Source organism: Camelina sativa, chromosome 9, assembly GCF_030686135.1.
Source record: "Camelina sativa cultivar CO46 ecotype springtype chromosome 9, ASM3068613v1".
Lineage (NCBI taxonomy): Eukaryota > Viridiplantae > Streptophyta > Magnoliopsida > Brassicales > Brassicaceae > Camelina > Camelina sativa.
In genome coordinates, this window is record NC_141888.1 from 17,169,324 (window position 1) to 17,196,954 (window position 27,631).

The following is a 27,631-nucleotide window of genomic DNA, read 5'->3' on the forward strand; positions in this document are numbered from 1 at the left end:
AAAGAGGATCCAAGAGCGTGAAGAGCAACCTGAAGATCCACCCGAGGAGTAACCCGACTTCACCTTCGTGTACCCCATCGAGTAGACCAACGGGCAGGTCTGGGAAGCTAGGTCAAATGGTTTCCATATATATACCCCCTCTTCCCCTAGCTTGCAAACGAGCACGCCGCAGACCCTCAAACCAGAGAGCGAGAGCTTCTGTGAGAGAACTGAGCGACTCAAACATTTTCTTTTCGTTTTACATTTTTATTTTGTAGTTTTCTTAGATTTCTATCTTGTACTCCTTCTACTCTACTCTATCTTTTAATACAATGTCATTTTCATTCATTTTGATTGCTTTGTTATTCGTTTCTATGTCCGAGTAGTGTAGTAACGTTTCTAGGGATGGGATAGATGATTTTGTGTTCTTGATCGGTTAGGATGCTTTAGTTGATTGTAAATGATTGATAGATTTCCTTCTAGGTTGGTGTTTCTTAATGCTGTCAACAGACCGAAAGGTTGAGATTAGATCTAGGGCGTTTACAAATGCTACAGGCCGAAAGGAGTAGATAAAATGCTTGATTTAGCTTATGCTAGAGGTTTACTTAACTCTGAGTAAGAAATTATATGAGTTTAAGTCTACTGACAATAACGAATCGTTCTTAATCCCTGCTTGTTCATGTTGCAAGTGCGATAGTGTTGTAATGTGTTCAAGGTTGATTGTTGCTAGTGCGAAAGTGTGGTGACAAGGTTTTAGAGGTTCATTTTCTAGGAAATAATTGCTTGAGGCATGTAAGGCATCCGTACTGGTCTAGAACACTTAGGATTCGATTACCCCCATCCTTAGGAACTTTGTATTTCATTTGTTTACATTTTCTTTATTTACTCGACCACCTACCCGATCAGGTACATGATAACCTGCATCGAGTAATACCTCGAGCTGTTCATATCTCACTTGCATACTCGATCACCCCACTCGATCCTGTACTCGATTGCTTGCATCGAGTACTTAGGTCGTGTGGTTTCTTGTTTATAATCTTTTCTTTGTTTATTTTAGGATTGTTAGAACCAAAACCTTATCTGCTTGGCTTGACTTGTATTGTACTGATCATATCCTTCCTGCTAGCAATAGACAACCATTTGGATTGATAACCCTTTGTACTACAACTGCATAAGGGATTGATACCCTGGGTGAAAACCTGTCTATCAGTTACTACAGGAGATTTGTGCAGAGCTTTGCGAGTAGGGCACGCCTGATAACTAAGTTGACAGGGAAGGATGTTCCTTTTGTTGGTCAAAGGAGTGTGACGAGGGATTTGCAAGCCTTAAGGAGATGTTGACTACTACGCCAGTGTTGGCTTTGCCTGAGCAGAGAGAACCCTATGTGGTTTATACTGATGCATCTAGAGTTGGTTTGGGGTTTGTGTTGATGCAGCATGAGAAGGTGATTGCCTACGCGTCGCGGTAGTTGCGGAAGCATGAGGGCAACTATCCTACTCATGATTTGGAGATGGCTGTTGTAGTTTTTGCCCTGAAGATTTGGAGATCTTATCTTTATGGTGCAAAGGTATGGGTATTTACAGATCATAAGAGCCTGAAGTATATATTCACGCAACCTGAGCTGAATTTGAGACAGAGGAGGTGGATGGAGCTTGTGGCAGATTATGTTCTGGAGATAGCTTATCACCCTGGTAAGGCTAACACGGTTGCAGATGCTTTGAGTCGGAAGGGGGTAGCTTCGGCTCAGGAGCAGGAGTTGGAGTCTCTGGTAGGAGAGATCAGTGCTTTGAGGTTATGTGCTGTGTCTCAGGAACCGTTGGGTCTGGACGCGGTTGATAGAGCATACCTGCTGAGTAGGGTGCGGTTGGCTCAGGAGAAGGATTTGGGGCTGGTGCATGCCTCAAAGGATGTGGATTAAGAGTATCAGGTCTCAGATAATGGTACTATCTTGGTGCACGCACGGGTTTGTGTACCCAAGGATGAGGAGTTGAGACAAGAGATCCTGAGAGAGGCTCATGCGAGCAAGTTTTCTATTCATCCAGGAGCGACTAAGATGTACCGTGATCTCAAGAGGTACCATCACTGGGTCGAAATGAAGAAGGATGTAGCTAGCTGGGTCGCGAGGTGCGATGTGTGTCAGCTAGTGAAGGCTGAGCATCAGGTTCCAGGCGGGTTACTGAAGAGTCTACCCATTCCCGAGTGGAAGTGGGTTATGATCACTATGGACTTTGTGGTAGGATTGCCAGTGTCTCAGACTTTTGATGCTATTTGGGTCATTGTGGACCGGTTGACTAAGTCAGCACATTTTCTGGCCATTAAGAAGACTGATGGAGCAGCGGTCTTGGCTAAGAAGTATGTGAAGGAGATAGTAAGATTGCATGGGATGCCAGCGAGTATTATGTCAGAAAGGGATTCTAAGTTCACTTCGGTGTTCTGGAAGGCATTTCAGGCAGAGATGGGCATTAAGGTGCATATGAGTACAACTTATCATTCCCAGACCGATGGACAGTAAGAGAGGATGATCCAGACGCTGGAGGATTTGCTTAGGATGTGTGTGCTGGATTGGGGTGGCCATTGGGCAGATCACATGAACCTGGTAGAGTTTGCTTACAACAACAGTTATCAAGCGAGTATTAAGATGGCTCCTTATGAGACTTTGTATGGGAGGCCATGTCGTACACCGTAATGCTGGACTCAGGTGGGGGAGAGGAGCATGTTCAGGGCAGATTTTGTTCAGGAGACCTTAGAGAAGATTCTGGTTCTCAAGCTGAACATAAAGGAAGCTCAGAATAGACAGAAGAGTTATGCTGATAAGAGGAGGAGAGATCTTGAGTTTCAGGCAGGAGACAGAGTGATGCGACCTGGCCAACCGGACCAGATACATACATGGACACAGACGCAGACACGGACGCACATGCAGACACGTTCGAGGCCAGTTTGGGACAAGGGACCAGGAAAGCTGCCCAAGTACCACATATAGTTCCAAGAGCCACCACAAGGAGCAAGAGTGCTAAGAGGAATCTCCGGATCAAGTGCAACTTATTCACCGAATGGTTCCTCCGAGACCAAGATTCAGCCGGTCAAGGACCACGACTAAACAACTCGTCCCAACACTCCGAGGTTGTTCGGACAGTCTTCAGTATTTCCCAAAGGCGAAGACATTAAGACGTTAAGAGGCATGGTACTCTTTTTCCTTACTCGGGTTTGTCCCACAGGGTTTACCGAGAAGGTTTTAATGAAGCCGTGAACTCTAACGCATTGCCCGTCCAAGTGACGTGGCAATCCTATCCTTCTCCTCTTTACTTTGTTTGAATATCTTTTGGACTGTTGGATTACTTTTATCTTTGTCTTTTCCTTCTTTAGCTTTATGGCCATGTGTAAGGCTGACGTTTGGCCACATTCTTTTTAGGGTTAAGAGTTCCCTTGCTTAGCTTGCCTATTTAAGGGCTTTTAACCTCATTGTAAAAGGCAGCCTACCTTGAATAAAAATATAAATGTTTTTCTTTCTCTCTTCGTTCTCACATGAAAACGAAAACCCTTAACACGCTTTGAACCGGGTTCAAATCGTTTAAGCCTAGCCGTATCACGAGTCCTTACATAGCTCGTGTGTCGCTACATCAATCCACCGTCCATCCCTTGAGATCAGCTCGGGTCGAGTTACTTACCGACTCGATCTCCCGTTCCATTGCTACTGGAGCCTGCCGAGTCGAGTTACTTATCGGACAGGTTTCTCCCTTCTATCGTTCCTTGTAAGACCGCCGTTTGCCCGATGTCTGTTCACCGTTCCGTAACCAAAACCTTGCGTCCTACTGTATGTCCATATTGCTAGGCCGCCATCCGTCCATTGTTCGAATCGTCCATCCGTCCACGGAGTAACCGTCCATCCACTCGAACACTTCCCAGGGTCGCATCATTTTGGTATCAGAGCTAAAGGATCCCTACAAGGTTGTATTTTTCCATTACCTTCATTTTTTGTGCATCCTTTGTCATCTTTTTGCTTTCCTTGTGCTCTAGGTTGTTAGTTATCTTTCGTTCTAGCTTGTTCTTGCTCGCTCTCGTTGTTCTTGTTGTTCTTCGTTTGTTTGGGTTAGATCTGTTTAGGTTGAGTTGCTTTTTGTTTGGTTGTTTTAGGGTGTAGATCGTTAAAGTTCTTTGTTTTATCTTGTTTTCCTTGTTAGTGGTGGTCCTTAGACGCGTGTCAGTCCTAGGTTAGCCGTTTCGCGTAAAGGTTCTTTCCTTTTTGTCGCTTGTAGGTTGCTTTTGCTTTTTGTTCAATCATTGGTTCCTCTCTCTTAATCATTGAATATCTGTTTGCATTTGGAATATTCGCTACCCTAAAGCAAAACACGTGTTTTTGTGGACAGGTGTGCACGAGTGGTCCAACTGACGTAGCACACGTGCCAAGGTCAAGAAGCAACCGTGGACCGAGAACCGGATGAACCGTGGTCATCGTACTCCGTATTCAACCAATCGCCCTCGCCGTCCGTACACCGACCACCGTCCGTACGACCACCTTTTCCGGCAAAAGACTATCGTTGGTACCATTTCTCTGGACATCCTAACCGGAGACCACCGTCTGTACTACCGGCCGCCACCGTCCGTACCATCGTTGATCGTACGGACACTGATCAAACAATGGCTGAACATCAGCCGCCCGACGAACTGCATCCACCACCGGAGATCAGAGCTGTTCTGATCGATATCCGAGCCCAGATCGCCCAGCTAGGTGAACGCCTACAGCGAAGGAGCTTGGTAGGCCACCGCCCGCCGCTCCCATGCGTCCTGTCCGTAACAGGCTGATGAACCGCGGACATGACATGGGAGATACGACCAAGGAAGAGCATGACTTCCTCGATGCCAGAGGCGGCATGAACCAGAACCAAGACCGGCTAGCCTGACCCGACAACAATCAGCTTGAACCAGCGCATAAGCTCACGGTTCCTACCTTTGCAGGCAAGGTTGATCCCGTAGCCTATCTCGACTAGGAAGGACGCATGGACCATGTCTTCTCTTGTTACCAGTACACGGACCAGAGGGAAGTCACATATGCCGCAGCACAACTTATGGATCACGCCCTAACCTGGTGGGAACAAGACGTAGCCAATCGAAGGCGAAACCATGAACGGCCCATTCCTACTTGGGACACCATGAAAGCTACCATGCGACGCCGATACGTTCCTCTTCACTACAGCTGGGAGTTGCAACGCCGATTCAGACGACTCAGTCAAAGCAAAAAAAGCGTGGAGGAGTACTACGAGGAGTTCGAACATCTGCGCAATCGACTCCAAATTGACAAAACCGAGAAAGCTCTTATGGCTCAATTCCTAGATGGTTTGCAAGACTGTATCATGCGAGAGGTCGAGAGACTTTCTTACGATGGGTTCGACGAGTTGTTACACTTGGCCATCCAAGTAGAGCAACAAATCAAGAGAAAGGCCGCGAGCCTTAGTCGCACACGCAATCAAGGACTTCCAAGTTGGTCACCTAACGCATCCCCCTCAAACGCCAATCGAGACAAGTCCAAGTCAGCCCGGATCGACACTCGATTCAAAACAAAGGAACTGGCCAAGGATGTCCGTACTGATCCGCGACCAGTTCCTAACAAAGCAAGGAGCCGGGACATTGTTTGTTTAGAGTGTCAAGGAAGAGGACACTATGCGCGGGACTGCACGAACTCGAGAGCCATGATCGTTACACCAGTCGGTGACATCGAGTCCCAAGACAAAGAAGAAGGAGAACCGGACGATCATGCGGAGCCGGTCGAGCTAGAGGAAGCCATTGCCGAACCCGATGTTGGAGAGATGCTCATGATCAGGCGAATGCTCAGCACCAGTCAAGCCTTAGACGACACCAATAAAAGAGACAATATTCTCCACACGCGATGCACTGTAAGTGGGAAAGTTTGTGGCTTGATCATTGATGGGGGTTCATGCACTAATGTTACAAGCTCTTATATGGTCAAGAAATTATCCTTCCAACCACAAACCACCCCAAACCTTACAAGCTTAAATGGTTAAATGACAAGGCCGTGATCCAAGTATCGCAACAGGTCACGGTCCCTTTCAGTGTTGGCTCATATAAATACCAAGTCTTATGTGATGTCGTCCCTATGCAAGCTAGCCACCTCCTTTTGGGGCGTCCATGGCAGTTTGATAAGCAGACGTCTCATTGTGGCCATACTAACCAGTATACTTTCGTTCATGATAGTAAACGCATTTGTTTAAAACCGTTATCACCAACTCAAGTGAGTGAAATGCAATCTAAACTGGTTAAGGATCCGGACTCAAAAATGAATTCCTTGATAAGTGCTAATGATGTTAGGAGATCACTTAGTGACTCCACTTGTCAAGTGTTATTGATGGTGTTCAAATATGTTTTGACCATAGGAAACGTTAAGGATCACATACCAGGTGAGATCAAGGCCCTTCTAAGGACGTTCCAGGATGTATTTCCCAAAGAGCTCCTACACGGTCTTCCACCAGTATGCGGCATCGAACACCAAATTGATCTCATACCCGGAGCTCAACTACCGAACAGACCAGCGTACCGAGTCAACCCTATCGAGGCCAAGGAGTTAGAGCAACAAGTGGGCGACTTAATGAGGCAAGGATACGTCCGGGAGAGTCTCAGCCCATGCGCAGTGCCTGTCTTGATGGTCCCAAAGAAAGATGGCACATGGAGGATGTGCGTAGATTGCTGAGCCGTGAACAACATTACTGTCAAGTACCGGCATCCGATTCCTCGCCTCGATGACATGCTTGACAAGTTGAGCGGTTCCACCATCTTCTCCAAGATAGACCTTAAAAGTGGCTATCATCAAGTGAGGATGAAAGAGGGAGATGAGTGGAAAACCGCCTTCAAAACCAAGCAAGGTTTGTACATATGGTTGGTAATGCCATTCGGTCTATCCAATGCACCTTCTACCTTTATGCGACTCATGAATCATGTTCTTCGTGCTTACATCAATAAGTTTGTGGTAGTCTATTTTGATGATATCCTTGTGTATAGTCAAAGTCTAGATGATCACCTTATCCAACTCGAACATGTCTTGAAAAATGCTTAGGGAAGAGAAACTTTATGCTAACCTTAAGAAGTGTGTGTTTGGAGCTGTTGAACTTTATGCTAAACTTTATGCTTAGGGTTCGTGGTGAGTTCGCAGGGACTTAAAGTGGACCATGAGAAGATCAAGGCGATTGAAGAGTGGCCAACCCGGACCAATGTCAGCCAAGTTCGGAGTTTCCACGAGTTAGCCAGTTTTTACCGCAGGTTCGTAAAGGATTTCAATACCATAGCCGCACCACTCACGGCCGTGACCAAGAAGAATGAGGAGTTCAAGTGGGGACAGGCACATGAAGCATCATTTCGAGAGCTCAAGAACCGTCTGAGCCAAGCGCCACTTTTGGTCCTATCCAACTTCAACAAAACGTTCGAAGTTGAGTGTGATGCTTCCGGTGTAGGCATCGGAGCCGTTCTAACGCAAGGTGGCCGCCCAGTGGCCTATTTCAGCGAAAAACTGCATGGACCAAGTCTCAATTATCCCCACCTACGATAAGGAGCTCTACTCGCTGGTCCGAGCCATGGAGACCTGGCAACACTAACTATTGGCCCGAGAGTTTGTGATCCACACCGATCATGAAACGCTGAAACACCTTCGTTGCCAGACCAATCTCAAGAGGCATCACGCCAAGTGGCTGGAGTTTATCAAGTCTTTCCCATATGTGATCAAATACAAGAAAGGGAAAGACAATGTGGTGACCGACGCACTCTCAAGACGACACTCCCTCATCACCACCATGGAGGCAAGGGTATTAGGCTTCGGATGGATCAAGGAAGCCTATGCGACTGATCTCGAGTTATAGGAGTGTTATCGTGAACACGGAAAAGGCGTTTACCAGCGGTTTTTCATTCATGAAGGGTTCCTATTCAAGGACAGACGCCTTTGTATACCGGCCGGATCGATCCGCGAACTATTACTGCATGAAGCCCACGGAGGAGGAATAACTTGACACTTTGGAGTAGCGAAGACTTTGGAGGTTCTGAGGACACATTTCTATTGGCCGAAGATGAAGAGTATGGTGGAACAATTCTGTGGTCGATGTGTCATTCGTCGTGCAGCCAAGTCCACTACACAGCCCTACCCACTCTATAAACCGCTACCAGTACTGGAGAGTCCTTGGGTAGATCTATCGATGGATTTTGTTCTTGGCTTACCGGTTAAAGACAAGAAGGACTCCATTTTCGTTGTGGTCGATAGATTTTCGAAAATGTCCCATTTTATTCCATGCAACAAGGTTAATGATGCCATGGCCGTCGCCAACCTTTTCTTTCGAGAAGTGGTGCGTCTACACGGCCTACCTCAGAGCATTGTGTCCGATCGAGACCCACGTTTCCTCGGACATTTTTGGCGGACCCTTTGGAGAAAGCTGGGAACCAGACTACTCTATTCAACGGCTTGCCATCCCCAGACCGATGGCCAAACCGAAGTGGTGAACATGACGCTTGGAGCACTTCTCCGCACAACAATCGCTAGCAACACGGGAACATGGCTGGAACTGCTACCGCTCATCGAGTTCTCTTACAACCAGTCCGTTCACTCAGCCACCAAGAAATCCCCATTCGAAGTTGCATATGGATTCAAACCCTTGACACCTCTACACTTGCTACCCCTACCACCAGGCGAAACCGAGTGTCAAGATGGCATCGCCAAAGCTGAACTGGTCAAGAAGTTACATGCCGAGGTTTGAGCTAACATGGAAAGGCGGACCGAGCAGTATACCCGCAAGGCCAATCAGAGTCGCAAGGCCATCATTTTCAAACCAGGCGATTGGGTGTGGCTCCATCTTAGGCCAGACCGATTCCCGCAACAAAGGAAGGACAAGCTGAGCTCACGCGGGGATGGGCCTCTTCGAGTCACCAAACGGATCAATGACAACGTCTACCAACTCGAGCTACCAGGTGAGTACCTTACATCTACCTCCTTTAATGTTGCTGATTTGGCCCCGTTTGAGGTAGGTGAGGACGATGATGTTTTGGGGACAAAACTTTCACAAGGGGGAGGGGATGAAGTGACCTGGCCAACCGGACCAGATACATATACGGACACGGACGTAGACACAGACGCGCATGCGGACACGTTCGAGGCAAGTTCGGGACAAGGGACCAGGAAAGCTGCCCAAGTACCATGGATCGTTCCAAGAGCCACCACAAGGAGCAAGAGTGCTAAGATGAATCTCCAGATCAAGTGTAACATATTCACCGAATGGTTCCTCCAAGACCAAGATCCAGCTGGTCAAGGAACACGACCGAACAACTCGTCCCAACACTCCGAAGTTGTTTGGACAGTCTGCACAATTTCCCAAAGGTGAAGATATTAAGAAGTTATGAGGCATGGTACTCTTTTTCCTTACTCGGGTCTGTCCCATAGGGTTTACCGAGAAGGTTTTAATGAGGCCGTGAACTCTAACGCATTGCCCGTCCAAGTGACGTGGCAATCCTATCCTTCTTCTCTTTACTTTGTTTGAATATCTTTCGGACCGTTGGATTTCTTTTATATTTGTCTTTTCCTTATTTAGCTTTATGGCTATGTGTAAGGCTGGCGTTTGGCCACGTTTGTTTTAGGGTTAAGAGTTCCCTTGCTTAGCTTGCCTATTTAAGGGCTTTGAACCTCATTGTAAAAGGTAGCCTACCTTGAATAAAAATATAAAAGTTGTTCTTTCTATCTTTGTTCTCACATAAAAACGAAAACCCTTAACACGCTTTGAACCGGGTTCAAATCGTTTAAGTCTAGCCGTATCACGAGTCCTTAAAAAGCTCGTGTGTCGCTACATCAATCCAGCGTCAGTCCCTTGAGATCAGTTCGGATCGAGTTACTTACCGAGTCGATCTCCCGTTCCATTGCTACTGGAGCCGGCCGAGTCGAGTTACTTATCGGACAGGTTCCTCCGACGTTTGTTCACCATTCCATAACCAAAACCTTGCGTCCTACTGTATGTCCATATCTCTAGGCCACCGTCCGTCCGTTGTTCAAATCGTCCGTCCGTCCGCGGAGTAACCGTCCATCCGTTCGAACGTTTCCCAGGGTCGCATCACAGAGTGTACCTCAAGATGGCCATGTTGTAGGGTCCGAACAGGTCATTGACAGAGACTAAGTTGAGTCTGAGGTTTATGGGTCCGTTCAGAGTGGTTGAGCGGGTGGAACCGGTAGCATATAGGCTGGAGTTACCTGAGGTTATGCGTGCGTTCCACAAGGTTTTCCATGTGTCTATGTTGCGAAAGTGTCTCCGTGAGGATGATCGGTTGTTGGCTAAGATTCCTGAATATCTTCTGCCTAACATGACCTTGGAGGCGAGACCAGTGAGGGTTTTCGGGAGGAGGATCAAGGAACTTTGGAAGATGAAGATTCCTTTGATGAGAGTCCTTTGGGACTTTGGTGGTTTGAAGGAAAGTTTCCTGAAATAGAAGTTTCTAAATGTAGAAAATTTTCCAAAAGTGGAAACTTCTAAAAATGGAAAGTTTTATGTGAGTTAGAATTTGTCCATTTTTAGTGGTTGTGAGGCTTGGAGGGGCTTGTGTGGCGTTTGTGGCGGAATTTTGAGTCATTGTGCCCATGTGTGGCGATCTTTTGAGACATTGTGTGGCATTTGTGGTGGGCTGTTTAGCCAATTGTGTGGCCTTTGTGGCAGGCTGTTTAGCCAATTGTGTGGTCTTTGTGGCGGGCTGTTTAGCCAATTGTGTGGCCTTTGTGGCAGGCTGTTTAGCCAATTGTGTGGCCTTTGTGGCGGGCCGTTTAGCCAGATGTGTGGCATTTGTGGTGGGTTGTTTAGCCAATTGTGTGGCCTTTGTGGCGGGCTGTTTAGCCAGATGTGTGGCCTTTGTGGCGGGCTGTTTAGCCAATGTTGCCTGTTTAGACGGTCCTTCGGGAAAAGTGGTCTTTGTGACGGTCGTTCGGGACGAGTGGCCTTGGTGGCGGTTCTATTTAGGACATTTGTTTGGCCTTGGTGGCGGTCCTGTTGAGGACATTTGTTTAGCCTTTGTGGCGGTCCTGTTTAAGACAGTTTGTTTGGCCTTGGTGGCGGTCCTGTTTAGGACATTTGTTTGTTTCTTGTGGCATGTATATGATCTATGTGCGGTCATGAGGTATTCCAGTGAGGGGATATGTGGTTGGTAGGAAATTGTGATGTTTTACGCGAGCCACGGGAAGGAAACCTTGATAGGGATATGACTCAGACGTGTTCAGAATTGTTTGCTCGCGACTCTTGGGGGACTTTGGTTCTCCTAGTACTGCCATATTCCGAGACTTTGTGGCTTGGGAGTATGGTTGGTATATCGACTTCGGATGACGATCCGGGGGCGCGCTGTAGGGTGGCAACCCGAGAGACGAATATTGGACTTCCTATTATATATGGCATGCGGGCTTAGGCCCGATGAGGAGCCAACGTTATGGCATGCAGACTTAGGTCTGATGAGGAGCCAATAAAAACTTAAGGTTTAGACCTATAAGTAAAGGAAAGTCCAAAAGTCGAGAGCAAATAATACGTGGAGCATGAGTCTATCGCCTAGAGGTGACCTTCCTTAGATCGGTCGGAGGACTGCGGGCCGTGGAGACGGTTGCACGGGAGTCCTTGGCTGATGGTTGTTCGAGATTCGAGGACGAATCTATGTCGATCTACACCAATACTTTCTGGTTCGGCCAGTTCGATTTAATTATTGATTTTTGGACCGGTTTGGTTTAAAACCATTAAACCGAGTTATTATGTGTTTGGTCGACAGAAGTGTTTTGGAAAGAGTGTTGGTCGCCGTTTTTCTTGTTTTTTTGAGAAAAAGGGAGAAATAAGAGTTCTTGAGCCTTTGAGAGAGATTGGTGAGATTCCTTGCTGTTTTCTTGAGAGATCCGATAACTTTCTAATTTACATGTTTTTGGCATCCTTTTTTGTCCATATTTTGCATTGTTTATACTTTTACCTTAGCATTTTTTGGTCATTAACTGTAGGAATTCACTTTTAGGCCATTTAGGGTGTTGCATTCTTGCATTTGCATACTTTGGATGAAAACAGGTGCTTTAGAGCCTAAAATTGGGAGAAACAAGGACAAATCCGAGCATGTACTTGAAGGAGCCATCGAGATGGAAGAACAGTCCGAACCCCAACACGATCGAGGAGGATCCAAGAGCAGGAAGAACAACCCGAAGATCTACCCGAGGAGTAATCCGACCTTATCCTCGTGTACCCCATCGAGTAGACCCTCGGGCAGGACTGGGAAGCTAGGTCAAAGAGGTTTCCATATATAAACCCTTCCTCTTTTTCCTCGCAAACGAGCACGCCGCAGACCCTCAAACCAGAGAGCGAGAGCTTCTGAGAGAGAACTAAGCGACTCAAAACACTTTTCACTTTTTGTTAGGATTTATTTCATATCTTTTTATCATTTCTTTAGACTTCTACTTTGTACTCTTTATTCTCTACTCTATCTTTTAATACAATACAATTTTTGTTCATATATGCTTTTATGTTTCTTGCAATGATTTCCGATTAGTGTAGTAAAGTTTCTACGGATGGGATAGATGATTTTGTGCTCTTGATCGGTTAGGATGTCTTAGTTTGATTGTTTTTGATTTATAAATTCCCTTCTAGATTGGTGTTCTTAATGCTGTCAACAAACCGAGAGGGTGAGATTAGATCTAGGGTGTTTTACCACCGAGAGGTGTAGATGAAATGCTTGAATCAACCAATGCTAGAGGTTTACTCACTTAGCCTAAGAGATTAGATGAGTAAGGGGTTTACTGACAATAATGAATCGGTTCTTATTGCCTCCTTGGTCATGTTCCTCCAACGAGAGTTGGGTAGGGGAGTGATCAAGGTTGATTGTTTCTATCACGAGAGTGTTTAACAAGATTTTAGAGATTCATTGTCTAGGGAATATTTGCTTGAGGCATGTAAGACATCTGTACTGGTCAGGAATACTTAGGATTCGATTACCCCATCCTTAGAAGTTTTCGTATTTTAATTGCTTGCATTTTTATTCATCACTTGATCCCTTACCCGAACAGGTACACGATCACCTACTTTGAGTAACCCCTCGAGTTGTTTAAACTTCATTTGTTAACTCGATCACCCCACCCGATCCTGTACTCGAATGCTTGCATCGAGTGCGTAGGTCATGTGGTTACTTGTTTATATTCTTTTCTTACTTTAGGATTGTTAGACAAACCCCCATATTGCTTGGCTTGACTTTCATTGTTCTGATTGCATCCTACCTGCTAGCAAAAACAACCATTTGGATTGATAACCTTTGTACTACAACTGCATAGGGAATTGATACCCTGGGTGAAAATCCGCTTATCAATTTGGCGCCGTTGCCATTTGGTTGAATTTTATTTTGCTACGTTTAGGATTTCAGCACTTGCTAGATCAAGTTCTTTTATCTATATTGGTTCGGAATCTGACTTGTTTGCTTTACTTTTTGTTTGTTTTGAAACTCAAGTACAACCCGAGTACCCACCCGACCCGTCACTCCATCACCTGGATCGGTTGACCTTCGTGTACTCACTCGGTCACCTACTTGTGCATGCAAACACGATCCAGAGGTAGCCAAAACTTGAGTCCTTTCATCGACAACATCAACAGACCAAGGCTACTCAGACAACAACAAGTTCAACAACCGCAACCAGCAATCATTGAGGAAACAATGAACGGTCCACCAGCTCCTCAAGCAAGGACATACATAGGAGCAGGGGATGCTCCATCTACTCATACTCAAAGGAATGACATTGTGCCACCTGCTGTGCAGAACAACAATTTTGAGATCAAGAGTAGTCTCATCCAGATGATACAGAGCAACAAGTTTCATGGATTGCCAATGGAGGACCCATTGGATCATCTGGATGAATTTGATAGGCTCTGTAGCCTCACCAAGATAAATGGAGTTAGTGAGGATGGATTCAAACTCCGGCTTTTTCCATTGTCTGTGGGAGACAAAGCGCACATCTAGGAGAAATCACTCCCCAAGGAGTCCATCACCACTTGGGAAGTGTGCAAGAAGGCATTTCTAGCCAAATTCTTCTCCAACTCTAGAACCGGAAGGCTGCAAAATGATATTTCCAGCTTTGTTCAGAAGAACAATGAGACGTTCAGTGAAGCTTGGAAACGTTTCAAGGGATACACTACCAAATGTCCTCACCATGGTTTTAGCAACGCTTCATTGCTGAGCACACTTTACACAGGAGTGGTCCCCAAGATACGGATGTTGCTGGACACGGCAAGCAATGGTAACTTCCTCAACAAGGATGTTGATGAAGGTTTGGACCTAGTGGAGAACTTGGCTCAATCTGACGGGCATTACAATGAGGAGTATGATCGCACAGTGTGATCTACTAGAGAGGAAGATGCCAAGTACAAGAGGGGCATGAAATCCCTCAATGACAAGCTCGATAAACTACTCAGCCAGCAGCAGCATGTTCACGCATTATCAGAGTAAGAGCAGCTTTTACGACAAGATGGGGAGACTATTCATCTCGAAAATGCACACTACATTTATAATCCAAGTTGTGACATAACAAGGCCCAACACCTACATCTCCAATAATCAGATATACAGCCACATACCTCCATCTAGTTCCTCACCGCTGGATTTGCTATCATTGATGCACACAGTCATATCAACACAGAAGACTGACACCATACACATTAATACAAGATTCTATGAACTCGCCTGCCGTTTTTCAGCCAATTTCGAGCAACTACATAACAAGTTTGATGCCTTAGGATCACGAATTCAGGTGCTTACAGATAACTCGGCTTCAACCTCCAAAAGTCCTAAGGAGTCTGCACACGCGATAGCACTACGGAGTGGACGACAATTACCACCTCGGACGGCACCGCCGAACATTACTGAGGACAGTAATGATTTAGATGGGGAGGATCTCCGTGAACCGCCCACTCCTGCTTAACCAACAAATCATTCTCCAGAGCAATCCGACCCAGCACCCGACCACAACACTCGGATAGATGATCGGGTTGACACTTCGGGCACTCCACCTCCTGCAGACAAACTAGGAGGAGAGAAACAGAAGGAAAGAAGATTCATCCCTCCACCTTACAAGCCACCTTTACCATTCCCTAGACGATTTCGCAAGGAACTTCTTGAGAAGTACAAGGTATTATTCGAGAAACAGATGCAAGAACTCGAACTTTACATGCCTCTAATGGACGCTTTCACCCTGATACCTCCTTACCAGAAATTCTTGAAGGATGCAATGATGCCTCTAATGGACGCTTTCACCCTGATCAAACAAGTGCAAGGGATGGTCATACTCAATCATGAGTGCAGTGCCATAATCCAGAGGACGGCTGCACCTAAGAAATTGAGCGATCCGGGGTCGTTTACTTTACCTTGCTCAATTGGACCCTTGACGTTCGGAAGATGTCTTTGCGATTTGGGGGCATCAGTCAGCCTAATGCCTTTAACTGTAGCCAAACGTCTTGGATTCGAGAAATTCAAGCCAACCAACATCCAACTGGTCCTAGCAGATCGAACTACAAGGTTGCCAAGCGGAGTGTTGGAAGACTTGCGTGTCAAGGTAGGGTCAGTAGACGTACCAACCGACTTTGTAGTTTTGGAAATGGATGTGGAGCCAAGGGATCCGCTCATCTTAGGACGACCATTTTTAGCCATCGCGGGGGCAATGATAGATGTGAGGAACTGGAAGATCGATCTGAAGCTCGGAGAAGACCTCACTATGCAGTTTGACATTCGAGAAACTATGAAAAAACCCACAATAGTAGGGCAAACCTTCTGTAGGCATTTGAGGAGATTGCAATCGGGGATGGCCTACAAACAGAGCTGAAAAACGATAGTAAGGAGGGATTCGTACATCAAGAAACGGAGCTCTACAAGGAGCTGCTTGATACTTATCAAGAAGTCATTGAACCGGAGCTAAGTGAAGACATGAGGGAAGCTGAGGGAGAAGGGATGATGCTCGACAACCGAAGCTTGGATAAGTTAGTAGTAACATCCTACGTCATGTCGTGCAGTTGCTCAACACCAGCCCACCTGACTACTAACTCGATTACTAACACGATCGCCTCATCGAGTAAGGTGATCGAGCACAACCTTGAGCCACAACTTCAAACCACTGATGATTGGTCCGGGTCAAAGGCTCCTAAAGTTGAACTCAAACCACTTCCATCCGGGCTAAGGTACACTTTCTTGGGACCTAATTCAACTTATCCAGTTATAGTAAATTCTAGCTTGCTTGAAAAAGAGTTGAAATTGCTTTGCACTCGATCGAGAAACTATAGAAGAGCAATAGGCTACACTCTAGATGACATCAAGGGTATATCCCCTGATCTCTGCACCCACCGGATAAACCTGGAAGATGAATCGTATTCTAGTGTAGAACCTCAGCGTCGTCTAAACCCTAACCTGAAAGAGGTGGTGAAAAAGGAAATTCTGAAGTTGCTCGATGTTGGAGTTATCTAACCCATTTTTGATAGCACTTGGGTGTCCCCGGTGCACTACGTTCCGAAGAAAGGGGGAATCACAGTTGTCAAAAACGAAAAAGACGAGCTAATTCCCACAAGGACGATAACAGGTCATCGGATGTGCATTGACTATAGGAAGCTTAACACAGCCTTAAGAAAGGATCATTTCCCCCTGCCTTTCATTGACCAGATGCTAGAACGTCTCGCTAACCACCCCTACTACTGTTTCCTTGACGGGTATAGTGGATTTTTCCAAATCCCAATACACCCTGCTGACCAGGAGAAAACAACTTTCACATACCCTTATGGTACTTTCGCCTACAAGAGGATGCCTTTCAGTTTGTGCAACGCTCTTGCGACTTTCCAAAGATGCATGACATCCATCTTCTCTGATTTAATAGAAGAAATGGTGGAGGTCTTCATGGATAACTTTTTCAGTATATGGAGCTTCTTTCTCGTCCTCTCATTCAAACCTCAAAAGGTGTGAAGAAACCAACTTGGTGTTAAACTTGGAAAAGTGCCACTTTATGGTCTATGAGGGGATAGTTTTAGGACACAAGGTATCAGAAAAGGGAATAGAGGTCGACAAGGCTAAGATCGAAGTGAGGGTTCAACTGCAACCTCCTAAATCGGTGAGGGACGTCAGAAGTTTTTTAGGTCACGCGGGGTTCTACAGGCGATTCATTAAAGACTTCTCTAAGATCGCCTGACCATTAACGCGGCTCCTTTGCAAAGAAGCAGAGTTTCTTGTCGACAAAGACTGCTTAGACGCCTTCAACAAGATAAAGGAAGCTTTGGTGAGCGCGCCAATAGTTCAAGCACCCAACTGGAACCATCCTTTCGAGATTATGTGTGACGCGTCAGATTATGCTATCGGAGCAGTACTGGGTCAAAGAATAGATAAAAAACTCCATGTGATCTACTATGCCAGCAGAACAATGGACGATGCCCAGACAAGGTATGCGACAACTGAAAAGGAGCTCCTTGCTGTGGTTTTCGTGTTTGAGAAATTCCGAAGCTACTTAGTCGGATCGAAAGTGATTGTCTACACGGATCATGCACCCCTAAGGTACATTTACTCAAAAAAGGAAACCAAACCTAGGCTCCTCAGGTGGATCCTTCTTCTGCAGGAATTTGACATAGAGATACTGGATAAAAAAGGGATTGAATACGGGGTAACAGACTATCTGTCCAGAATGAGAATTGAAGATCCACTCCCAATAGACGACTCAATGTCCGAAGAAAGACTGATGCACATCGACTTCTTGGAAGAAATGAGGCACACGATCGGACACACGATAGCTCACTCGATCCCCGAGTCAGCAAGGTTGATCGAGTTCATGGCAATCAAGTCAGCTAAGCTACCATGGTAATCAGATTTTGTGAACTACATGGTATGCGGGGAAATTCCTAAGGACTATGATGCTCAAAGAAAGAAGAAGTTCTTCAGGGATGTCAACAACTATTACTAGGATGAACCTTATCTTTACAAAAAGGGACAGATGGCCTGTTCAGGTGATGTATAGCAGAGGAAGAGGTCCGGGGAGTACTGAAAGACCCCGACCCGGACGTCCCAGCGTCCGCGGTCACGGCTTCCATTCGGCCCTATCCCTGGCCAAATATCCTTTAACTCGTCCACTTAGCTTTGGCTCGCGGCCTTGCTTTGTGGACTTTTATATGCAGCGGAATATAATTTTACCCAGACCATCCCTTGTGCTTAGCCATACAACCAACCAACCCCACATGCCTGCACAGATTAGGGATGGGGACTTATAGTCCCTTCAGCTCACGATGATCGGTTGCTCTGTCGGCTTCCCATATCACTTGTGTCCGAAGCTTGGTACCGGACGTACCGTCCGTTGACCTATCGGTCATATCTTGGTATCCCGGTCGACTCATCGGTCTTGGTATCAGAGCCAGGTCCGATCAAACGATCCGACCCCATAATCGAATATCCGATCGACCTTCGACCCGGCCGATACTTCCATCGGACTTGCCGACCTCCCGACCGATCAATCCGACCTACGGCTCGTATCGTCGATCCTTAGATCGCCTGATCCGACTAGCGATCGGATCACTGGTCAATCCTTGATCGATCCGTCCTTTGGACGCAGATCGTCGATGCCCCTTTCGATCGGTCTGATGCTACGATCGAACCGTCGATTGTCCTGCGATCAGTTTGACTCCATGTCCGAACTGCCACTAATCCTTCGATCGGCTCGACCCAATTGTCGATCTGTTGCTCGTCTCATCGTACCATCGATAGAGAGGTAGCGTGCACATCAGTTCAGACGATGTACCGTAGTACTTGCCGAGCCGCACACCCTTTTCTTCTTAGGCGTTGATGGACAAATGAATGGACGATGGGTATCGTATCTGGAAATGAAGGCAACGCCCTCTATTTATAGGGTCCTGGCCGAAGTCTAGGTCCCAATAGCCACCTGTCCGACGAGACCCTTCGATCGCACACGTTCGGCCGTGCCTGTCCGGCTGTGCCTGTTTGGCCATGATCAATCGTCCGTGTCGGTTCGGTCATGCCTCTTCGGTCATGACGCCTGTTCGATCACACCTGTCCGATCATGCTTGTTCGGTCGTGACGCCTGTTTGGTCACGCCTGTCCGGTCGCGCCTGTTCGGTCACGCCTGTCCGGTCGTGCCTGTTCGGTCACACCTGTCCGGTCGTGCCTGTTCGGTCACACCTGTTCGTCACCGCGTCCTATGACCGCCCACAAGCTCCCCAGCTGACCCGGACACTGTCCACTACCGTCCAGCTGGCCGAGCTCGGTCGAGCTTCCTTGCAGCTGGTCGAGCTGACGCTAGCTGTTCGAGAGCTGGCCGCAGTTGACCTAACTTGTTCATCGAGCTCGCGGAGCTTGTTAAGCTCATATTCCAGCTAGTTGAGCTAGTAGCTTAGCTACTCAAGCTCATTTAGCTATCATTTCCCTTAAAACAAATTGCCCCTCTTTAGGATCGCGGGACGCGGGCATTACAAGTACTAGAGCATTGTCATTGGTCCGCCTACGGAGGACATTTTGCCACCTTCAAAACAGTCCAAAAGATACTTCAAGCTGGTCTTTGGTGGCCAACCATGTTCAAGGACGCGCAACTTTTTTTATATCAAAGTGTGATTCGTGCCAAAAAATGGGTAACATTGGTAGAAGAAACGAAATGCCTCAGCAACCAATCTTAGAAGTCAAAGTTTTTGACGTCTGGGGAATAGATTTCATGGGACCCTTCAACCCACCCTCGAATGGAAACATGTACGTCCTAATGGCAGTCGACTATGTCTCGAAATGGGTAGAAGCAATCGCCAGCCCAACGAATGATCACAAGGTCGTAATGAAGATGTTTAAAAGCATCATTTTCCCAAGATTTGGAATCCGAAGAGTAGTGATCAGTGATGGAGGAACCCACTTCATTAACAGGGTTTTCGATGGCTTGTTGAGAAAGCACAGAGTCAAGCATAAAGTCGCAACATCTTATCATCCACAGACCAGCGGACAAGTAGAAGTAAGCAATAAGCAGATCAAAGCGCTATTAGCCAGGATCGTGGGAATCACAAAAAAGATTGGGCATTCAAGCTAGATGATGCGTTATGGGCTTACATGACTGCTTATAAAACACCAACTAGGCGGACCCCTTTCCATCTTCTTTATGGAAAAAACTATCACCTTCTGGTCGAGGTAGACTATAAAGCAATGTGAGCGACCAAACTGCTGAATTTAGACATAAAGACGGCTCAAGAAAAGAGAGCAATGGATCTCCACGAACTTGATGAGATACGGTTGGAAGCTTATGATAATTCGAGGATCTACAAAGAAAAAACCAAAGCCTTTCATGACAAGAAGATCCAGCACAAGGATTTGAAAGCTGGAGACAAAGCCCTTTTGTTCAACTCGAAGCTTTGACTATTCCTTGGGAAGCTCAAGTCAAGATGGTCAGGATCATTCGAAATTAAAGAGGTTCTGCCCTATGGAGCGATGACCTTGCTCGGGAAGGACAGGACTGAGTTTACTATAAATGGGTAGAGAGTGAAGAAATATATGGCAAATGAGAGCACAGAGGTGGGGTTATCTCTGCATCTCATCGATCCCGAGCCAGTCTGAGATGAGTTGAAAGTCAAGCTTAGAGACTATAAACAAGCTCACTTGAGAGGAAATCCCAACGGCAGATTTGTAAATATAATTTACGTTCTTAAGTCTTTTCTCTCCTCAGTATTTTTGCCCTACCTGATGAGCTACGTGATGCCCCCCACGATCAACCCCTCGGATGCTGGTCCGAGTAAGTCGTCCGTGCATATCACCGAGCTCTCTGAAGAGCAAACCCCGGCACCTGCTGAAGCCGGTGACGACCCTGGCTACACGTTGGCAAGTATGGAGGCTACTGCAACCTCCTTCTTCACCAACCCATGACGTACCAAATTCATCCAATCATTGTAAATAATATTGCATTTAGTTTCATTTTATTTTGTGTGATTCTTCGATTCTTTTTCCAACTTTTATTTACACAGAGACTGCGGTGCCGACTTTTGTGATGTCTTGCTTTCGAATACCGAAAACAATCAAGTCTAAACTTACTAGTGCAGTGGCGAATTTTTGGTGGAGTACAAATGGTCAGTCAGGGGGTATGCATTGGCTTGAATGGGAGAAATTATGTTGCAGTAAGCAATTAGGCGGTTTGGGGTTTAGGATTGTGGATGATTTTAATTCGGCTTTGCTGGCTAAGCAATTATGGCGGCTGATTGAGTTTCCAGACTCACTGTTTGCCAGGATTTTCAAAGGTAGGTATTATCGGAACTCCAATCCAATGGAACCGATTAGGTCATACTCTCCCTCGTATGGGTGGAGGAGTATTGTATCCGCTAGATCTTAGGTACACAAAGGGCTCATTAAAAGAGTGGGCTCCGGGGAAACCATTTCTATATAGACTGATCCCTGGATCCTGGCTCAATCCCCAAGACAAGCTTTAAGTAAGGGTCCCTCTCCAGACCCTTCTCTCCAACTAACTTATTTCATTGATCGTCAAACGAATTCTTGGCGCATGGATCTGCTTCATGAGCATTTTGATCCGTTGGATGTTTCCTTGATAGGGGCTTTACCTTTAGGGAGTTGCCCATCGGCAGACTCCCTAGGGTGGCATTTTACAAAGTCTGGAAAGTATACGGTTAAGTCTGGTTATCATACGGCACGCCGGGAAGTATCCCGGACTTTTCAGGTTCTAGGGTGTGGTCTAGAGATTACCTCTCTTTTGGCCAGCGTTTGGCAGGTTAAATGTCCACCTAAAATACAACATTTTATGTGGCAAGCTTTGTCTGGCTGTCTTTCTGTCTCTTCTAATTTGAGACGGCGGGGTATAGCATGTGATTTGGGTTGTGCACGGTGTGGGGCTGATGACGAAACAATAAATCATGCTATTTTTGTTTCTCCACCAGCTCGGCAAGTATGGGCCTTATCTCATGTTCCGGTGGGGCCAATTTCTTTTCCCACGGACTCTTTGTATGCAAACATGGATCATTTTTTAGGCTCACAAAACCCGGGTTCTCATGCATCCATTTTCCCCTGGGTTATGTGGTATATTTGGAAACCCCGGAATGCACAGGTTTTCGAAATTAAGGATGAGCATCCTGGGGAGATTTTCAGGGTAGTAGAAGGTGAGGCGTTATCTTGGCAGCAGGCACAGGAAGAGGGACAGAGTGAGGATTTCCCCTCTGGTCCCGTCGTTTCTAACCCTCGGGTGAGGGGCTCTGCAGCACCCCTTTCTACCTTTTACTCGGGTCATCGGTGTTTTGTTGATGGATCTTGGAAGGCCAGGGACACGTTTGCAGGTGCAGGATGGCACTGTACGGCATCTCAGGATTCGTCGCATATTATGGGAGCTACCAATTTCCGTCGAAGTTTCTCCCCCTTACATGCTGAAGTAGAAGCTTTCATTTGGGCTATGCGTTGCATGATTGGACATGACTACCGGGACGTGGCTTTCTATACTGACTGCTCAGACTTGGTGAAGATGGTGTCTTCTCCTCAAGACTTGCCGGCTTTCTCGACGTACCTTGCTGATATCAAGATTGACAGGGAGGAGTTTACTTCTTTCTCTTTATCTTTTATTTCAAGAAATTTGAATGTACGTGCGGACGCTTTAGCGCGTAAGGCGCGTATAAGTCCGTACAATGTTTTGTATGTAAACAACTTTCCACCTTATTGGCTCGCATGAGCTAATCTTTTGTTGTCAAAAAAAAAAAAAAAAGAGACTGTGTAATTTAAGTTTGGGGGAGGGTCCTAGAATGTATTTAACATTGTGTTTTATTTTCTTATTTTCTTATTTCAAATTTTTGCATGCTAGTTTTATTCATTTGAGTCTGCATCTATGTGAATTGAAAAAACCCAAAGAATTTGAAAAATTTACAAAATAAAAAAAAGAGTGTTCATGTAGTTGCATTTACTTATAAGGATTGAGTCTAGTTTGTTTCATATAGGATTGTTTCATATGCATTTTAGGGGACAATGATTAAAACTAACTTGTTTAAAATCAAACCTTAGGATTGAAGCTATAGCCCTTAATCACAGTTCATTGTTGCTAGATCAATCTTTGGAAAAAAATGAAAAATCTTTGCTTAGAACCTTTTGTCTTTTGAATGCTTCCTCCACTTGCTTGAACATTGGAACATCTCTATATTATTGGACTTAATTTGAACTTAAATTGTCTTACTTATGGAATTCGAATACTTGCTCATGGTAACTCTAAACTCGGGTTAGCACTCCATTTTTACCAATCTTTTCGTTTAACCCGATTTGTTTTTCCCTACCCTTGAACCAAAACCTTTCTTTCAAACTTTGATGTGAATTATTGAGTGAGACCTTTTCATTGTGCTATAGGTTGTGAAACCTTGAGAGTATTGAGAACGACAAAGAACTGGCTCTTGATTTAGCTAAGTTAGAATCATTTGGACTAGCTAATAGAATCGGTTTTGAAAGATAGGTGGTTAGCATGTTTATTTGGGGTTGGGTTGAGGAATAAAGAAAAAAAAGAAAAGAAGTCCCTAAGGTTAGAATCAATTAGCTCTAAGTCTCTAAGTAAAAAAAAAAAAAAAAAAAAAAAAAGATCTTGCTATAGTCTCCTAGAAAGAAAGAAAAAAATATATACATATTAGGAGTTCAGCAAAGAAAGAAGAAAAAAAAAACGAAAGAGAAGAGAGCTAGATGTTTAAAGTTTAAACCTTAGAGATTACAAAAAAAGAGTTAAAATCAAGGTTGTGGGTAGTTTAATTCTAGGGGGTTTAAATAAAAAAAAAAAAAGAGAAAGAAAGAAAGTGGATGAGAAAAGGGTAGATCATCAAGAGTTAAGCTTTGTATACCCAAATTGTTCTCAATCTTAGATAGTTTTCACAACTGTCTAGCATTCCTTCTTTTGAGAGAAAACCACCCAAAGAATTTGCTTGAAACCACTTTAACAAAAAGCCTTACCCTTGAAACCGATTGAGCTTGATTCACTTTCCCTTTGCAAGAATTCGGGAAACACCTAATTGAATGTGAAAGAGATGTTCTTTACTTTTAGATGGAGGTTGAACTAGATCGATGCATGGTAATAAGCATAGAAAAATATTTGTAAGTATGTTGATTGATCTTAGCACCGTTAAACTATCTTTAAGGACTATAGCTTGAATCCTTCGCTTAGCATATTAAGGTTATGAGTCCCCGTTTTTAAACCGCACCCTCCTACTTCCTTGCTAGAGGACTAGCAAGATTTAAGTTTGGAGGTCTGATAACTCTCTAATTTACATGTTTTTAGCATCCTTTTTTTTGTCCATATTTTGCATTGTTAATACCCTTACCTTAGCATTTTTTGGTCATTAACTGTAGGAATTCACTTTAGGCCATTTAGGGTGTTACATTCTTGCATTTGCATACTTTGGATGAAAACATGTGCTTTAGAGCCTAAAATGGGGAGAAACAAGGACAAATCTGAGCATGTACGCGAAGGAGCCATCGAGCTGGAAGAACAGTCCGAACCCCAACACGATCGAGGAGGATCCAAGAGCAGGAAGAACAACCCGAAGATCTACCGGAGGAGTAACCCGACCTTATCCTCATGTACCCCATCGAGTAGACCCTCGGGCAGGACTGAGAAGCTAGGTCAAAGGGGTTTCCATATATAAACCCTCCTCTTATTCCTCGCAAACGAGCACGCCGCATGATAACTCTCCTTTTTATATGTTTTTAGCATCCTTTTTTGTCCATATTTTGCATTGTTCATACCTCTAACTTAGCATTTTTAGGCCATTAACTGTAGGAATTCACTTTTAGACTATTTAGGGTGTTGCATTTCTGCATTTGCATATTTTGGATGAAAACAGGTGTTAAAGAGCCAAAAATGGGGAAAAACAAGGACAACTCGAGCATGTACCCGAAGGAGCCATCGAGCTACAAGAACAAGTCCGAACCCCAACACGATTGAAGAGGATCCAAGAGCGTGAAGAGCAACCTGAAGATCCACCCGAGGAGTAACCCGACTTCACCCTCGTGTACCCCATCAAGTAGACCATCGGGCAGGTCTGGGAAGCTAGGTCAAACGGTTTTCATATATAAACCCCTCTTCCCCTAGCTTGCAAACGAGCACGCCGCAGACCCTCAAACCAGAGAGCGAGAGCTTCTGTGAGAGAACTGAGCGTCTCAAACATTTTCTTTTCGTTTTGCATTTTTATTTTGTAGTTTTCTTAGATTTCTATCTTGTACTCCTTCTACTCTACTCTATCTTTTAATACAATGTCATTTTCATTCATTTTGATTGCTTTGTTATTCGTTTCTATGTCCGATTAGTGTAGTAAAGTTTCTAGGGATGGGATAGATGATTTTGTGTTCTGGATCGGTTAGGATGCTTTAGTTGATTGTAAATGATTGATAGATTTCCTTCTAGGTTGGTGTTCTTAATGCTGTCAACAGACCGAAAGGTTGAGATTAGATCTAGGACGTTTACAAATGCTACAGCCGAAAGGAGTAGATAAGCTTGATTTAGCCAATGCTAGAGGTTTACTTAACTCTGAGTAAGAAATTAGATGAGTTTAAGTCTACTGACAATAATGAATCGTTCTTAATGCTTGCTTATTCATATTGCTAGTGCGACAGTGTGGTAATGTGTTCAAGGTTGATTGTTGCTAGTGCGAAAGTGTGGTGACAAGGTTTTAGAGGTTCATTGTCTAGGAAATAATTGCTTGAGGCATGTAAAGCATCCGTACTGGTCTAGAACACTTAGGATTCGATTACCCCCATTCTTAGGAACTTTTGTATTTCATTTGTTTACATTTTCTTTATTTACTCGACCACCTACCCGATCAGGTACACGATAACCTGCATCGAGTAATACCTCGAGCTGTTCATATCTCACTTGCATACTCGATCACCCCACTCGATCCTGTACTTGATTGCTTGCATCGAGTGCTTAGGTCATGTGGTTTCTTGTTTATAATATTTTCTTTGTTTATTTTAGGATTGTTAGAACCAAAACCTTATTTGCTTGGCTTGACTTGTATTGTATTGATCATATCCTTCCTGCTAGCAATAGACAACCATTTGGATTGATAACCCTTTGTACTACAACTGCATAGGGGATTGATACCCTGGGTGAAAACCTGTCTATCAATTTGGCGCCGTTGCCATTTGGTTGTTTTAATTTTGCTACGTTTAGGATTTCAGCACTTGCTAGATCAAGTTCGTTTGTTTATATTTGGTTCAGAAACTGACTTGTTTGCTTTGAATCTCATGTACAACCCCAACACCCACCCGACTCGTCACTCGATCACCTGGATCGAGTTGATCGTCGTGTACACCCTCGGATACCTATCCGTGCATGCAAACACGATCCAGAGGTAACAAGAACCTGAGTCCTTTCATCGACAACATCGACACACCTCGGCTACTCAGACAACAACAAGTTCAACCAGAACCAGCAATCATTGAGGAGACGATGAATAATCAGAACGGTCCACCAGCTCCTCAAGCAAGGACCAATATAGGAGCAGGAGATGCTCCATCTACTCACACTCAAAGGAATGGCATTGTACCACCAGCTGTGCAGAACAACAATGTTGAGATCAAGAGTAGTCTCATCCAGATGATACAGAGCAATAAGTTTCATGGATTGCCAATGGAGAACCCATTGGATCATCTGGATGAATTTGATAGGCTCTGTAGCCTCACTAAGATCAATGGAGTCAGTGAAGATGGATTCAAGCTCAGGCTTTTCCCATTCTCTTTGGGAGACAAAGCACACATCTGGGAGAAATCGCTCCCTAAGGAGTCCATCACCACTTGGGAAGCATGCAAGAAGGCATTCCTCGCCAAATTCTTCTCCAACTCCAGAACCGCAAGGCTGCAAAATGACATTTTTGGCTTTGTACAGAAGAACAACAAAATGTTCAATGAAGCTTGGGAACGTTTCAAGGGATACACTACACGATGTCCACATCACGGCTTCAGTAATGCTTCATTGCTGAGCACACTATACAGAGGAGTTGTCCCCAAGATACGGATGTTGCTGGACACCGCAAGTCATGGTAACTTCCTCAACACGGACGTTGATGAAGGTTGGAGAACTTGGCTCAATCTGATGGCAACTACAATGAGGAATATGATCGCTCTGTGCGATCTACAGGAGAAGAAGATGCCAAGTATAATAGGGACATGAAAGCCCTCAATGACAAGCTCGATCAGCTCTTCAACCAGCAGAAGCATCTTCATGCTATATCAGAGGAAGAGCAGTTTCTACAAGAAGATGAGGATGTTAACTACATCAACAACCAAGGAGGTTACAACAGAGGGTACAACAACTTCAAGCCGAATCCGAATCTGTATTATCGGAAGCTGAGTGTTGCGAATACTCAGGACCAAACTTACCCATCTACAGTTCAAGGGAACCAGGTCCAACAGAAGCCTTTTGTCCAGTACAACCAAGGCTATGTACCTAAACAGCAGTACTCAGGAACCTACAACCAACCACCTGGATTCCAACAACAACAAGGTCCACCAACCCAATCACAAGAAGCTGAGTTACGCGGTCTCATTCAGCAAATGATTCAGAATCAGGCTACAGCTTCTATGGACATCGCGAAACGGTTCGCAGAGATGAGCAACGAGATCGACTCAGGTTACAATGATCTCAATGCTAAGTACGAATCACTCAACACAAA

General features: G+C 45.2%; 2 protein-coding genes and 2 non-coding genes across 4 annotated transcripts; 2 read left to right on the forward strand and 2 right to left on the reverse strand.

The window, feature by feature from the left end:
• Window positions 1-4,614: 4,614 nt before the first annotated feature.
• On the forward strand, window positions 4,615-6,679 carry LOC147938214 (uncharacterized). The gene is made up of 3 exons (XM_087465530.1): window positions 4,615-4,731; window positions 5,001-5,867; window positions 5,927-6,679. Exons 1-3 carry the CDS (start codon window positions 4,615-4,617, stop codon window positions 6,677-6,679), a joined length of 1,737 nt encoding a protein of 578 aa, XP_087321656.1.
• Window positions 6,680-14,052: 7,373 nt separating this feature from the next.
• LOC147938215 (small nucleolar RNA R71) lies at window positions 14,053-14,159 on the reverse strand. Its single transcript, XR_015567591.1, has one exon. It is a non-coding gene; the product is annotated as a small nucleolar RNA R71 (small nucleolar RNA).
• A 7,333-nt stretch (window positions 14,160-21,492) lies between these two features.
• LOC147938216 (uncharacterized) lies at window positions 21,493-22,662 on the forward strand. Its single transcript, XM_087465531.1, has one exon. The coding sequence runs from the start codon at window positions 21,493-21,495 to the stop codon at window positions 22,660-22,662; it is 1,170 nt and encodes a 389-aa protein (XP_087321657.1).
• A 4,149-nt stretch (window positions 22,663-26,811) lies between these two features.
• On the reverse strand, window positions 26,812-26,918 carry LOC147938217 (small nucleolar RNA R71). The gene has a single exon (XR_015567597.1). It is a non-coding gene; the product is annotated as a small nucleolar RNA R71 (small nucleolar RNA).
• Between the last annotated feature and the right edge of the window lie 713 nt (window positions 26,919-27,631).